Source organism: Canis lupus, chromosome 14 (assembly GCF_048164855.1).
Source record: "Canis lupus baileyi chromosome 14, mCanLup2.hap1, whole genome shotgun sequence".
Taxonomy (NCBI): domain Eukaryota; kingdom Metazoa; phylum Chordata; class Mammalia; order Carnivora; family Canidae; genus Canis; species Canis lupus.
In genome coordinates this window covers 45859521-45874971 of record NC_132851.1, presented here as the reverse complement: position 1 = coordinate 45874971, position 15451 = coordinate 45859521, and the positions used below count along the sequence as shown (strand labels likewise).

The 15451-nt window shown below is 47.5% G+C and overlaps 2 protein-coding genes and 1 long non-coding RNA gene across 9 annotated transcripts in view; 2 read left to right on the top strand and 1 right to left on the bottom strand.

The window, feature by feature from the left end:
• NFXL1 (nuclear transcription factor, X-box binding like 1) overlaps positions 1-2024 on the top strand; it is a 71336-nt gene extending 69312 nt beyond the window's left edge. For both annotated transcript variants that reach the window (XM_072774968.1, XM_072774966.1), the window contains exon 23: positions 380-2024. In XM_072774968.1, the coding sequence (XP_072631069.1) occupies positions 380-553 (174 nt within the window). In that variant the 3' untranslated portion in view covers positions 554-2024. The remainder of the gene's footprint in view (positions 1-379) is intronic.
• Positions 1-8270, bottom strand: part of LOC140604055 (uncharacterized) — a 64429-nt gene extending 56159 nt beyond the window's left edge. Inside the window, exon 1 of the long non-coding RNA XR_012007102.1 lies at positions 7801-8270. This is a non-coding gene — a long non-coding RNA (uncharacterized lncRNA). The remainder of the gene's footprint in view (positions 1-7800) is intronic.
• CORIN (corin, serine peptidase) overlaps positions 5945-15451 on the top strand; it is a 237266-nt gene continuing 227759 nt past the window's right edge. For 3 of the 6 annotated variants that reach the window (XM_072774965.1, XM_072774964.1, XM_072774961.1), the window contains exon 1: positions 5945-8119. Coding sequence is in view for 3 of the 6 variants with exons in the window: in XM_072774963.1 (XP_072631064.1) it covers positions 8533-8604 (72 nt within the window). In the remaining 3 variants the exon portion in view is untranslated. Of the gene's footprint in view, positions 8120-8423; positions 8605-15451 lie in introns of those variants that run through there. The other 3 variants (XM_072774963.1, XM_072774962.1, XM_072774960.1) reach the window with 1 other exon arrangement.

The following is a 15451-nucleotide window of genomic DNA, read 5'->3' as shown; positions in this document are numbered from 1 at the left end:
TCATCCTCTCTCTCAAATAAATAAATCTTTAAAAAAACTAAATAAAATAAATAAATAAATAGTGTCAAAGTCAACCTTACAGTCTGAAATGATCTTCGTTACTCCCTGTTTCCCTTTCTGCTTACCCAAACTCTGAATTTGGTGAATTTAGTCCATAAATGGAGAGAGGTTTTTTTTTTTTTTAAAGCAAATCAGTATATTTATTATATATACCATTTCTATTAAAACATTTGGCAAACTGCTTTATTTTCATCAAAGTGGAAAATTCCAAGTCAGCTTGTCAGTTCTCAAGTTTGACTGTTTTTGATGTATTTTGATCTTGTTCTCCATTTCAACAATGAATTTAATATAAATGATGCTGTTTTGATTGTTGATTTAGGCCGAACTGGAGGCTTTTGAAAATAGACTGAAAGGTCGTCGGAAGAAGAACAGGAAGAGAGACGAAGTGGCAATTGAGCTAACATTGTGGCAGAAATACAAATACTATCTCCTTCCAGCGGGTGCAGTTGTGGTTTTAGTGTTTGCATGGTACATAGCCCATGATGTGGCTTAAAAATTTTTGGTCTGTTAATATACCTCAGATTGCGTTTAGATAAGTTGTTCACTCTGGAATATTAGGAAGTATATTCTGTAGAACATACATATTCCCATTCATCTCTGTATTCTCTTCTAGCTGTTGTTAGAAGGACAGACTGTTAAGCTTTATCTTAGTTAGCACACTAGAAGTGGCAATATACCATTGTTTAATAGTAAAAGCATGACTGAAATTGTAAATATCTCATAAGGGATAGCCAGTGGCAGGGTAACATGTTGTTCAATGTGCCTCGCTGTGTTAACATCGTTGTTTCATTTACTGTTTCAAACCAACTTTGTTCTGCAAAATTAAGATAAAACTGAGCCATATATGCAGTAAAAGAAATATGTCACAATGTTTTGGTTACTTATTACAAGGTACTTTTCTTGATCATGTTTCCTGATCATGTAACTTTGTACTTAAAAAAAAAATCCTCTAAAAGACCTCTTAAATTGTAACGTGAAGCTATATAATTAGATTCTGGAAATTGGTTTATTAGTGAGAAATTTTTATCAGATACTAAAATAAACTTTTAGGTAGTGGGTCCTTAGAGGAAAATATATAATTGGTTTTTTTGTTTTGTTTTGTTTTGTTTGTTTGTTTTCTAATGAGAGGTTAGATTCCCCACATGTGGCATTTAACTGAAGTCTGGCATGTTTTGTAAAACGTGTGTCTTTTCCAAATAATAATACAAGAAAAACTGGTATTTATGAGCAATAGATGCTGGGCACAGGGCTTATGAGCTTTATATACTTATTCTCATGTCTTCTTACCATGATCCTGTAAGTAGATTTCAGCTGGAAATAATCAGTTCTTATGAAACAAGCTGATAGAGAAATATCAGTAAGCCAAATCTGTTTGAATTACCATTTTAAATGGTTTTGCTATTTAATTTTTGTATGATTAATGTTTTCATTAAAATTTTTCATACCAAATTTGTAACCTAGAATATTTACTATTAAAAAAATATTTAGAATATTATCTAAAATATTCAGGAGCCTATAATTTTAGGCTAGGTATTAGTATCATTGTAAAAAATCTCTAGTACTTGATGCAAAACATAGTTATTGATACTAAAAAGCATAAGAGTATGTATTAAACCTAAGTACAAAGGAGGACTTTAAACTTTGATGACTTTAATGCAAAACTTTTTAAATGTTCTGTTCATCTAGTGTTAGCTAGGCGCCCTAAACGAAAGGGCAGTCATGCCTTTCATAATAGTATTTGTGTTTTGACTTTAGATTTTGTTTCTTTTTTACCTTTCTCAATGTTAGAATACCTGGGTTGATGTTTCAGAAGCTCTAAATTAGAGCTGCTACATACAAGTCATTTCCTCACTCTCAAATGAATATTAAAGACTATGAACAACTAGGTGTCTACCTACATGGGGAGCTATTTTCATGTGTCTCAGAATCTCGGCCTAATAAACAAGCCTGAAGCCTGTTTCTTACCCGTTTGTTGGGCTTCTGTTCTGGTTGGTTTTCTTTCTAATTTGTGGGGAGGAATTTAGTGAGCAGAGGAAGGAGATTGATTGAACGAATAATAAATTAAGCTGTTTACCATTTTTTTTTACCTCATTAATTTTACACACCTATCTATTTATTTATTTATTTAATCAACAGATATATTTCCTGTGCGATAGGTGCTTTGTAGGTCCTGGGGGGGTGGGAACAGTGAGCCTTTCCCTTGGGGAGCTGCTAAGGAGCGGAAGAGGGCAGACAGGAAATAGATACACAGTAAAACAGGCTTCCTTTCACCTTTCACGTGTGTTAAAAAATAAAATGGCACAGGAGGTGATGAAAAAGGAGGTGAAAGGTCACTAGCCCTTAAGATTGGGGGGGTCCCCGCTGAGATGGGGACCTTGGAGCTGTGGCCCGAAAAACCTCCATTTGAAGATCTGAGGGAAAAGTTCATGAGGGAGGGAGGGTAGCAAGTCCCCAGTCCCTGAGCCCAAGAGACCTTGGCGAGGACTTGGGGGGCAGGGGGGGTTGTATATTCCAGTCACAGTGGGCAGCCTGGGAAGGTTGTAAGTAGGAAACAGTTGTTGTTAAGGTGACTGGCTGCCCGGAGACAGGACTGGAGGGGGCAGGGGAGGGAGCTGGGTTGGGAGGCAGCCTGGGCTGGAGGTGCTGTGATGCCTGGAGTTCCCCACCGCCTTTGAATGCCCTTGGATGAGTGGTGGCCTCCAGAATGAGCAGACAGCTGTGAGGAGGGGAAGAGGAGTGAATGAGCAGGATAGGGGAAATCAGTTCTTTAAGGTCAAAAGGAAGTTCAGTTTGGCCTAAATGCACGAATTTATTCTGAGGGAAATAAATCAATACATTTTGGCCTTTTTTGCTCCAATCTGAACCAATTAGAGAAGGACTGGAAAAGTTACCAAATAGCCGCTAGGAAACGACACAGATAAAACTGTGTCTGTGATGGCCTTTCCCTCCTACTTACTTTGCATCATTGTAAAAGTTGGATGAGCTTACTATTTGAAATTTGTGGAATGTTTATGTTGAAGTTTCTGGTTTTTCAGCTTCAACTTTTAGGGATTGGTCAACACCTGGTGTTTGTATTTCAGTTACTATCGCTCTTCACGTCCCAAATTAAATTCAGATAACCTCAAAAAATTGATATAATCTTTGCTGAAATTGCCAGAGGAGCTTTACTGAAGCAAAACATTGCAGACCTTTGCTTTCTGCAAAGAAGTCTGATGCTTGAACTTCATGGCTATATGAATGTTAAAAATTTTAAACACAGATCGATATCTGTGGTAATGTTCCAAGATGACCTAAAGCCCTTTGGGCTCTTCGTGTTATTTCAGATGACCCAGGTGACTCCTCCGGCTGTTACGTTTGCCCATCCTTGGGTGTTAGAAGGTGAGGCAGGTGTTTAAGCCCCGGAGCTCGAGTTGATGTCAGGCATCTGAGTCTCCTCTCTGGTCTGCGGAAATTTTCCCCTGTATTGAGTGACAGTGATTAGACCACCCTGGGCCAGTCTACTCATGTTGGTGAGCTGCACAGAGGGAAGAAGCACCTCCTAGAAGAGATGTGAATTTGGGGGCGGCGAGGGGGCAGGAGAAGCTGGGAGCCCCTCAGCTCTCCAGAGACCCTTCAGGGACAAGAGACCAGGTGTCCCCCTGGAGAGCCATTGTCATGTATTACAGAATATTGGTCTGTTGAGGAAGTTTAGGTCTCTTATTTGCTGTGCCTCCCCCGTTGCTAAGTTTCCTTTTCAATTAATGCGGAGGCATGTATGTGTGTTCCTGTGAATTACCCCCTCCAGCCTGGAACTCCACAGTCCGGATTCACTGGAGTTCAAGCACCTGTAGAGAGCCAGTCCCCTTTCACCATCACCTGGCCATCCTCCGTCTTCCAGTATTTTTTTTCTCGTAGCACCAAACAGTACAGGTCAGCAGTGTACTATGTGTCTTTATCGCCTCCTCTCCCTACTAGAGCATAAGCCGCGAGGGCAGGAGTGCGGTTTTGTTTACTGCCTTAGCCCTGGGCTGGAGCATGCCCAGCCACGTAGTAGATGCTGCTGTTAGTTTTCATGGGCTACCGTGGCAAATTACTGCAAATAGAATGGCTGAAACAACAAAAATGTATTTTCTCACAGTGCAGGAGGCCAGAAGTCCAAAACCAAACCGACCGTGGGATTGGTGCCTTCTGGAGACTGGAGACTGTCCCATGCCTCTCAGAAGCCAAGGCTTCCAGTTGTGAGCATCAGTCTGTGCCTTGTCCTGGTCTGTAGACCTCATCTCTACAATCCCACCTCACCTGATCTTTTTCTCTGTGTCTGTGGTCTTTTCTGTCTCCTGTAAGGACACTACACTCTGTAGTTAGGATCCACCCTAAGCCAGTATAATCTCACTTTAACTACTTACATCTACAAAGCCCCCATTTCCAAATGAGGAAGGTGACATTCTCAGGTTCCAAAGGGACATTAAATTTGGGGGATAGAGGGGAGGACACTGTTCTACCTACTACAATGCTCAATGTTGAATGAATGAATAAATGAAGTGACTCTAGGCTATAAACTCCTTGGGCATTTTTCATTACTGTCTTACTAACTATGCTGCAGAAGGTGGGGGTCAACAGGTCATTCTGGTTCCAGATTGCTTGGCTCCAATTCTGGTCCCGCCACTTCCCAGTCATGAAATCTCTCAGGCAATTACTGAACTTCTGTTAAGCCTCAGTTTCCTCTTATAAAATAGTGACAATAAACATTAGCTATTATTATGTATCTGCAGCTATTTTTTAAAAATATTTTATTTATTCATGAGAGACACACAGAGAGGCAGAGACATAGGCAGAGGCTCCTGCAGGGAGCCCGATGTGGGACTCAATCCCAGGACCCCGGGATCACAGTCTGAGCCGAAGGCAAATGCTCAACCGCTGAGCCACCCAGGTGTCCCTATCTGCAGCTATTTTAAAAGCACTTTACATCTTTAAAATTCTCACACAGCCTATGTATTCATTTTACAACAAAGGAAATCAGGTTTGTCTCAAGAATAAAAAAAAAAAAGATAGATGTCACCCTGTGAAGTAATTGGCACATAGCATCTAGAACATCTTAGCTATAATAATAGATAACGTGCGACAACCTCATAACTTGAAGACCTCTGTTACAAATTCATTCATAAACTGGAGGAAAATCTGTTGTGAACTGAGACCCCCCAGTGTTTGCTCATGTGGTTGGTCACTGTCACTGAGAGGGCACTATCCCTGGGAAGACCAGGCAAAGTGCTGGCCAAACGTGGGGGCATTTGGACAAATTGCAGTAAGGGGCCCAGGTGGTGGGGGAAACAGCACGACGTGTGTGGGGATGCTAAAAATAAAATTCCCTGAGAACTTTTTCTGGGCCAGTTCTTCTAAACTACTTCCCAAATGAAGTGGTGTATCAGAGGAGGGGATTTGTGTCCTGGTAATGTACACAGCAAATGGAGTGTCTACACGGGCTGCTTTTAACATATGCAGGATATTTTAGCGTGCAGATAATGGGTATGTTATTTTCTTCTTTTAAACTAAATAAACTCTCCCCTCCATGCCACAGGTCAACTTCTAGTTTGCCTCTTTCTTGCTCTTCAATATTTTTTAAAAGTCTGCATCTTGGGACACCAGGGTGGCTCAGTGGTTGAGCATCTGCCTTTGGCTCAGAACGTGATCCCGGGGTTCTAGGATCGAGTCCCACATCGGGCTCCCTGCATGGAGCCTGCTTCTCCCTCTGCCTCTCTCTCTCTCTCTCTCTCTCTCATGAATAAAAGCTTTTTTAAAAAAGTGCATCTTTACATCTCAGCTAAAAAAGTTACATTCTGAATTCCTTAGAGCTAGTCCCACATTATTTTCAAGTATCTTTCCATAGCTAATATATGTGTACATTTTTTTTTTTTTATTCCACTAGACTGAAAGTTCTGTGGGGGCAGGAACTCTTATTTTGTTCATCTGGTGGCTAGCAAATCCTAAACGAGTATTAGTTGAGTGAACTAAATAAGCCGTGGGGTAGCATATCTATCTTAGCCACTGCTTGCCTATTATTCCTGGGAGGCTGGCTGCTTCTTCAAAATACTTCTTTCTTGTTCTCAAATTGCCTTCATTTGTAGTACTAATCGCTAAACAGGTCTGTAATACATACATGTAACCGAAGTTTGGTCTGTAAGATCTTCCTTTCCAGAAGTATATTCACTACCTTGAAGTTGATTTTTTTCCATAAAGCTCTTTAAGGTTTGTATTTTTTTTTCTCTTAAATTACCTAGTTAGTTGAATCTCTGCTCGAAATGCTAGACCACAAAAATTTCAAAGGGCTAGAAATGTTTCTTGTAAAGTATTTTTAAGAAACTTGCTGATGTTTGTCACTTTAAGCTGAAAAGCAAATGTGGCAAATTCTTTTAAAAAAAATAATTCAAATAGGTCATTGGAGATTACTGTGCATAAAGTACTCTGGATATGTTATGAGACTTCTCATATTTTTGTGATTCCTTACATTATAAACCTTTGTTACAAAGTATATAAAAATAGATGTTTACTCTCATGCTAACAATACTTCACGTATTCTGGTGCTGTTGGTAACTAGAGCTAGTTGGTGGGTTTTTTTGTTTTTGTTTTTGTTTTGCTGGAAGGAAGCTTAAGGAATTCTTTTTTTACACCAACAGTGCAAGCAGCTTTAATTCTCACAATACAGTAGAGAAGTGGGAGAGGGACACTTGTCTACACTGGCTATCTCAAATCCACTGATGTAGCTACTTGAATTTCACAGTTCCAGCAGCACCTCCACCAGAGGGCAGAAAGTGGAAGAGAAAGGAGGTGGAAGAAATTCACGCTTGTAGAATGTCGGTAGAAACACTGAGGACTGAATCCAACTCTCCTTTTGCAAACCGAGTTAACTGTGGCCAGATTTGCTCAAGGCAGACCTGACTGAAGAACCCCCTAGGCTCTCCATTGTCAGGCTGGTGTCCCTGCGGTGATGATGTCCCTTGGGGCAGTATTTTAGTTAAGAACACAGTCCTGAAATTACACCGCTTTTCCGGGCATCCCAGCTCAGCCCTCGCTAGCTGTAGAACTTCAGGCCGCCTACTTTGGCTCCCTAAATCCTCTTACCTCTAAAATAAACATCATAATAGCACTGACTTCCGAGAGTGGTTGCTAGAACTCTAAGCAACCACTTACTGCATGCAAGTGAATGCAAGCGAATGCAGGTACCGTGCTGAACGCAAACCTTGCCTCAGATACTAAGAGCTTAATTTTTGTGAATTATTTTAAGTCTGGATTTTAAGTCTGATGTTTGCAGAACACGTAAAATCAGTGTTAATTTTTGTGAATCATGATAAACCTGTCAGATACTGGATTTTAAGCCTGATGTTTGCAGAACAGATAAAATCTGTTTCCACCATTTTACTACACACATACAATACTTTTTACCTGTGCATTTCAGAAACAAAATACTAATTCCTCACCCCACTAATTTTACAAAGGAATACACCCTCCTGCCCCCCAGCAATCACATTCAAGGAGCAGGTGCCTGCTGCATACTCTGGTGACCGGTCGAGGCCTCCACCAGAAACACAGCGATGGATTTATTCAACGACCTCATGAGTCAGTTTTTGGAATTTCCATTAAGATCTGGCTTGACTGAAGTTGGCTGAAAACTCATCTCTAAGAAAGGTGCAATGTACTCCCCTGGCCCCCCTCTCCCCCAAACATTTGACAACCGTCTTGGGCTCCAAATGGCCAAGTGAGCTTTACCTTGTAAACAGGTGCTGCGCCCTCCCTGCCGCTGCGTGCAGAGTGGGTGCTAGTGGAGGGCGCAGAGGGGGCAGCCCTGGGCCCCTGGGGGGCAGCCTGTGGGTGCCTCCCCGGCTGGCCCCCGGCCGGGTTTCTGGAAGCGGCCCTCGGCCACCCGTGCAGCCCTCCGCAGAGTCCCGGGCCCTCTTGCAAAAGCGGTGTGTCCCTGTCACGCGTAGCAGGAGGCAAGTTTCTATCCATCTGCCAAGAACGCTCGCCTTGGAAACGTTACAGCTTTTTCGAGAAAACAAACTTGGCCCTCCGGTGCCAGCGGCTGCAGGTATTTGGGGTTTTCCCTGGGCAGGTGGGCTCGGGCTCCGGCTACGAGGAGATGCTCCGGGATGGGATTAGGAGGCTCTTTTGCTCCCAGCTCCTCTGGTCTTCTCGCCCCTAACTTTCAAGCCCCAGCCTTGCTCCCTGCCCTCCTGGGGCGTCAGTTTGGGGCGGGGGCGGCTGGGCGCGGGGGGGGGGGGGCTTCCCTCTGCCCCTGAAGGCGCGCTTGTTTGGCTGCGAGGAGGTGGGGTTGCGGAGCGCCGGCCCCCGAGGGCTCTCCCGGCGGGACCCGCAGTGGCCGAGGGGAGGGTGCGCCGGGGCCGGGGGGGCTGTCCCGCACACACGCGGGCCCCGTCCTGCAGCGTGGCTTGGGCCTCCCGAGGCGGCGGCCGGGGTCCGAGCGGCCCGCGGGACCGGGACATGCTCTGCGCGCCGCGGCCCCCCGCGCTGCCCCGGGCACAGCGCCACCGCCCCGCCGCGGCCGCCGACCAGGTAGGGCCGCGCCCCGCACCCCCCGCGCCCCGCGCCCCCCGCGCCCCCGGCGCCCCCGCCCCCGCCGTCGGTGGGAGCCCCCGCCCCGCGCCGAGCTCCCGGCCGGTCCGCGCAGGGTCTGCGGCGGACTTTCCGTCGGCGTCCGGGTCCCTGGGTCCCGGGGATCCGCTGGGTCCCGGGGGTACGCTGGGTCCCGGGGGGTCCGCTGAGTCCCGGGGCTCCGCTGGGTCCCGGGGGGTCCGCTGGGTCCCGGGGCTCCGCTGGGTCCCGGGGGGTCCGCTGAGTCCCGGGGCTCCGCTGGGTCCCGGGGGGTCCGCTGGGTCCCGGGGGTTCGCTGAGTCCCGGGGGGTCCGCTGGGTCCCGGGGCTCCGCTGGGTCCCGGGGGGTCCGCTGGGTCCCAGGGGTCCGCGGTCCCGCGGGGTCCCTCCCCTGCCCGGCGCCCCGCACGCCGCCCGGGCACTGGGCTCCCCCGGCGGGGCTGCAGCACGAGCCGTCGGCTCGACCCCCAGGACCCCCGCCCCCCCAGGGGCTGCAGCAGGAGCCGTCGGTCTGCCCCCCACCCCAGGACCCCCGCCCCCCCCAGGGGCTGCAGCAGGAACCGTTTGCGACCCCCAGGACCCCCGCCCCTCCACCCCCGGCCCGAGGGGCTGCAGCACGAGCCGTCGGACCCCCCCCACCCCGGGACCCCCGCCCCCCCGCAGGGCTGCAGCAGGAGCCATCGGCCCAGCCCTCCCCAGGACCCCTGGCCCTCCCACCCCCACCCCCACCCCCACCCCAGGGGCTGCAGCACAAGCCGTCGGCCCGGCCTCCCTCCGGGGGACCCCGCGGGGCTGCAACAGGAGCCGTCGCCCCCCCCCCCCGCCCCGGGGACCCCGGCCCCGTCCCCCCGCGGGCGCCGCAGCCCGGCCGCCCGGACCCCAGCGCGCCCCACCGGTCCCGGAGCCCCCGCTGCGCTCGCCTCCCCGCCACCGCGGCCGCCCGGGCTCACTGCGCGCTCGGCCTCCGCCCCGCGTCCCCCGCGTCCCCCGCGACCCCGCGTCCCCCGCGCACCTCGGGCCCCGGCGCCGGCCTGGGGTGGGGGGCTCGGGGCGCGCCCCGGGAAGGGCCCGCGCTGCGCCTAGTTGGGGGCGGGGGGAGCATCCTCGCCGGCCGAGTCCCCAGGAGCAGGGCCGACCTGCGCCCGCATCCCGCGGGGACCCTGTCCTGTCCTGTCGGGCTCCGGGGGCGCGGGGCCGAGGAGCGCGGAGCAGGTGGCCGCCGCCGCCCGGGAGCCTCGGGACCGCACGGAGAAGCCCCATCCTGGTCTCCGCGGTCTGCAGCGGGGACGGCGGGGGGCGGGGGGTGACTTACTGAGGGAAGCAAAGCTACAGGGGAACGAACTGCAAAGGAAAGAGGCTGCAAAACACTGGTTCTGGGCATAACCCGGAGGCGACGAGAAGAAGCGATGCTTTAAAAAAAAAAAAAAAGTCCCAAGTTGCATTTTTTGTTGCAGTCACAACACGACATTCCACCTGCCTGTGTGTATTGTTTGGTGCCCAATAGTTTTGTTTGGTTGTGAAATGATGCTAAACAGGAGCCCCCCCTTCCCCCAACCCGATTCCTGGGGATTGAGAGGTTAGGCTGGACAGCGGTGTAGACATATGGGAGACTGGGGCGGGGCGGTCAGGTTTTCCCTAGAATCCTTTCCAGGATTGCACTTTGCCAGGTGTTGCACTCGAGTGAACTATTTCTAGAGCCGTTTGGGTGTGGAATCCCATCAACCTCAGAACCTCAGGATGCTGCAAAGCTTGATTTAGGGGAAGGGGCATCTTCCCAGAAACTTCCTTGAAGGAGAGGCTGACAGTCCGAGGAGGAACGCCTCCGTTAACCTTCCAGGAGGTTAAAGAGACAAATAATAATTGCTTCCTTCATCTCATTGAGTGTATTTCCAGGCATAGGGAAACTTTTTTTTTTTTTTTTTTAAGATGCAAAATGAATTCCGCGGGAAACCTTCCTCCTAATGCTGCGGTGATCTTGGCAGCGATAGCCGGAAGGCATCAGAGCCTCCACCACACACCAGCTGCAGCTTCATCTTGGAGGAGATTGCAGCCCGGGAGCTCTGTTGCCCTGTGGGCACCTCAGCGGCCCCTCCCCACTGCGGGGAGGCGGTCAGGAAGGAGGCTGGGGGAGGCTGGGCAACCGCACATATATTCCAGCCAGTCGGCATCCTCACGCTCTGAGATCCGAATGTTCGGATCTCCCTCCTGTTCACCCCGACGCGGTTGTTCATCTTTCCTCTTTCCCTTCCCTCTAGCCTCCCTTGCCATCAAGACCTAAGGACTTGCAGCTTTGGGGTTTCTGAGCGCCTCTACCGCTGGGGAATGACCAGGAAAGCTGGGCTGCAGAATTTTCCTGAATGAGTCCAAGCAGAAAGGTTCCTTGCATGTGCCACTTCGGTCTTAATAAGTTGACTGGCGAGCAAGCATCACTGCATCCCGTTGGCCCCATCCCAGTGTTTGGCCTTGCGCTTGGCTTGGCCGAGTGAAAAATGGGGCTGGCCGGCTGGAGGATAGTGGCCTGTACGGACCCCTAGAGCCACAGGGGGTTCTCAAGCAACCTCCGGACTCAGCCTGTCCGACATCTGCTCAGACACATGCACGTGCGCGCGCGCACACACACACGCTTTTGTGCTTCCGACTTTTCCATGAGGGTAGCAATGGAAGGACTCACGAGAATGAAAGCTGCTGTTAGCTTAGTTGGACCTTGGAGATGAGAGTATGGATTTTGGTGTCTAAACAAAATTCAAATCTTGGGCTTGACCCCTTCAAAGCTGCAAGACTGGGGTGCCTGGGTGGTTCAGAGGTTGAGCCTCTGCCTTTGGCTTAGGGCGTGACCCCTGACCCACAGGGAGCCTGCTTCTCCCTCTGCCTATGTCTCTGTCTCTTGGCTCTCTTTCTCTCTCTCCCTCTCTCTCTCTGTGTATCTTTCATGAATAAATAAATAAGATCTTAAAAAAAAAAAAAAGCTCCAAGGCTCTGGACAGGTCCTATACTCCGGTTGAACCTTAATATCTTCATCCAGTATGTGGGGATGACAGTACTGACCACTTACAGGAACGCCGTGAGGATTAGGGGAATGGATACGTCCTCGAAATACTGTCCATAATAGTTGTACGTTCTGTGAAGCCTCCCTAACCTTTACTTACGGGGCTGGGCCCACCTCAGACCCAACGGGTCATCAGGCTTTTCTCCGCAGCCGGACTTCTGTGACTAAAGCTGTGCTCTCCCATGGAGGAGCTGCTGGTCACACACGTTGTTGTTTAGTTGATGTCATTTAAATTCATTAAAATTAAATCAAATTAAAAATTTAGTTCTTCAGTCTCCCAGACCCTCTCAAGGGCTTAATCACCAGTGACCAGTGGTTACCGTATTATGTTGATGGAACGTCTTTTTCAATGTGGAATGTCCTCTTGAGCTTCCATTTACTTGAGTGATAATTTAATGAGGTTCTTGGATGATACGGTTTTTCCGTCCAGAGCCTCCTGTTGCTTCTTTTCTTCCCGAGGAGTGGTTTTGTAGAGCGTTGGCGTCTTTGACGTTGCCGGGGCATTTGTTGAATGGTGAAGGGCCAGATCCCTTGGTAAGTCAAGTGTGAACTAGCCACCAAATCCTTGGGCATTCTTCCCTCGGCCTTGATGACTTTTGCTAACTTGTTCTTTTCCCTTCGCAATGAGCTTGACAGTGAGCGGTTTCCCAGTTTTAGGGCAGAAACTCTAAGAGAATAGAGGGAGGCTCCTCTCTCTCCCTCGTACCCTCATGCGTTGATTTTTTTCTTCTTACAAGAATGACAAACTACAACACTAGGCTCAACGTCTGCATCAAAGTCCACTGAGCATGCTCAATTTATTGAGATTCGAAACTAGTACCAGCACCCTAGTCTGTAGGACCCCTTCCTGAACCTAGCACCGTTTGACACGCTGTATGTTTTACCTCTTTATGTTGATTGCTTTTTTTTAATTTATTTTTTATTGGTGTTCAATTTACCAACATACAGAATAACCCCCAGTGCCCGTCACCCATTCACTCCCATCCCCCGCCCTCCTCCCCTTCTACCACCCCTAGTTCGTTTCCCAGAGTTAGCAGTCTTTACGTTCTGTCTCCCTTTCTGATATTTCCCACACATTTCTTCTCCCTTCCCTTATATTCCCTTTCACTATTATTTATATTCCCCAAATGAATGAGAACATATAATGTTTGTTCTTCTCCGATTGACTTACTTCACTCAGCATAATACCCTCCAGTTCCATCCACGTTGAAGCAAACGGTGGGTATTTGTCATTTCTAATGGCTGAGGAATATTCCATTGTATACATAAACCACATCTTCTTTATCCACTCATCTTTCGATGGACACCGAGGCTCCTTCCACAGCTTGGCTATTGTGGCCATTGCTGCTAGAAACATCGGGTTGCAGGTGTCCCTGCGTTTCACTGCATCTGTATCTTTGGGGTAAATCCCCAACAGTGCAATTGCAGGGTCGTAGGGCAGGTCTATTTTTAACTCTTTGAGGAACCTCCACACAGTTTTCCAGAGTGGCTGCACCAGTTCACATTCCCACCAACAGTGTATGAGGGTTCCCTTTTCTCCACATCCTCTCCAACATTTGTGGTTTCCTGCCTTGTTAATTTTCCCCATTCTCACTGGGGCGAGGTGGTATCTCATTGTGGTTTTGATTTGTATTTCCCTGATGGCAAGTGATGCAGAGCATTTTCTCATGTGCGTGTTGGCCATGTCTATGTCTTCCTCTGTGAGATTTCTCTTCATGTCTTTTGCCCATTTTATGATTGGATTGTTTGTTTCTTTGGTGTTGAGTTTAAGAAGTTCTTTATAGATCTTGGAAACTAGCCCTTTATCTGATACGTCATTTGCAAATATCTTCTCCCATTCTGTAGGTTGTCTTTGAGTTTTGTTGACTGTATCTTTTGCTGTGCAAAAGCTTCTTATCTTGATGAAGTCCCAATAGTTCATTTTTGCTTTTGTTTCTTTTGCCTTCGTGGATGTATCTTGCAAGAAGTTACTGTGGCCGAGTTCAAAAAGGGTGTTACCTGTATTCTCTAGGATTTTGATGGAATCTTGTCTCACATTTAGATCTTTCATCCATTTTGAGTTTATCTTTGTGTATGGTTAAAGAGAGTGGTCTGGTTTCATTCTTCTGCATGTGGATGTCCAATTTTCCCAGCACCATTTATGAAGAGACTGTCTTTCTTCCAATGGATAGTCTTTCCTCCTTTATCGAATATTAGTTGACCATAAAGTTCAGGGTCCACTTCTGGGTTCTCTATTCTGTTCCACTGATCTATGTGTCTGTTTTTGTGCCAGTACCACACTGTCTTGATGACCACAGCTTTGTAGTACAACCTGAAATCTGGCATTGTGATGCCCCCAGATATGGTTTTCTTTTTTAAAATTCCCCTGGCTGTTCGGGGTCTTTTCTGATTCCACACAAATCTTAAAATAATTTGTTCTAACTCTCTGAAGAAAGTCCATGGTATTTTGATAGGGATTGCATTAAACGTGTATATTGCGCTGGGTAACATTGACATTTTCACAATATTAATTCTGCCAATCCATAAGCATGGAATATTTTTCCATCTCTTTGTGTCTTCCTCAATTTCTTTCAGAAGTGTTCTATAGTTTTGAGGGTATAGATCCTTTACATCTTTGGTGAGGTTTATTCCTAGGTATCTTATGCTTTTGGGTGCAATTGTAAATGGGATTGACTCCTTAATCTCTCTTTCTTCAGTCTCACTGTTAGTGTATAGAAATGCCACTGATTTCTGGGCATTTATTTTGTATCCTGCCATGCTACCGAATTGCTGTATGAGTTCTAGCAATCTTGGGGTGGAGACTTTTGGGTTTTCTATGTAGAGTATCATGTCATCGGCGAAGAGGGAGAGTTTGACTTCTTCTTTGCCAATTTGAATGCCTTTAATGTCTTTTTGTTGTCTGACTGCTGAGGCTAGGACTTCCAGTACTATGTTGAACAGCAGTGGTGAGAGTGGACATCCCTGTCTCATTCCTGATCTTAGGGGAAAGGCTCCCAGTGCTTCCCCATTGAGAATGATATTTGCTGTGGGCTTTTCATAGATGGCTTTTAAGATGTTGAGGAATGTTCCCTCTATCCCTACACTCTGAAGAGTTTTGATCAGAAATGGATGCTGTATTTTGTCAAATGCTTTCTCTGCATCTAATGAGAGGATCATATGGTTCTTGGTTTTTCTCTTGCTGATATGATGAATCACATTGATTGTTTTACGGGTGTTGAACCAGCCTTGTGTCCCAGGGATAAATCCTACTTGGTCATGGTGAATAATTTTCTTAATGTACTGTTGGATCCTATTGGCCAGTATCTTGTTGAGAATTTTTGCATCCATGTTCATCAGGGATATTGGTCTGTAATTCTCCTTTTTGGTGGGGTCTTTGTCTGGTTTTGGAATTAAGGTGATGCTGGCCTCATAGAACGAATTTGGAAGTACTCCATCTCTTTCTATCTTTCCAAACAGCTTTAGGAGAATAGGTATGGTTTCTTCTTTAAACGTTTGATAAAATTCCCCTGGGAAGCCATCTGGCCCTGGACTCTTGTGTCTTGGGAGGTTTTTGATGACTGCTTCAATTTCCTCCCTGGTTATTGGCCTGTTAAGGTTTTCTATTTCTTCCTGTTCCAGTTTTGGTAGTTTGTGGCTTTCCAGGAATGCGTCCATTTCTTCTAGATTGCCTAATTTATTGGCGTATAGCTGTTCATAATATGTTTTTAAAATCGTTTGTATTTCCTTGGTGTTGGTAGTGATCTTTCCTTTCTCATTCATGATT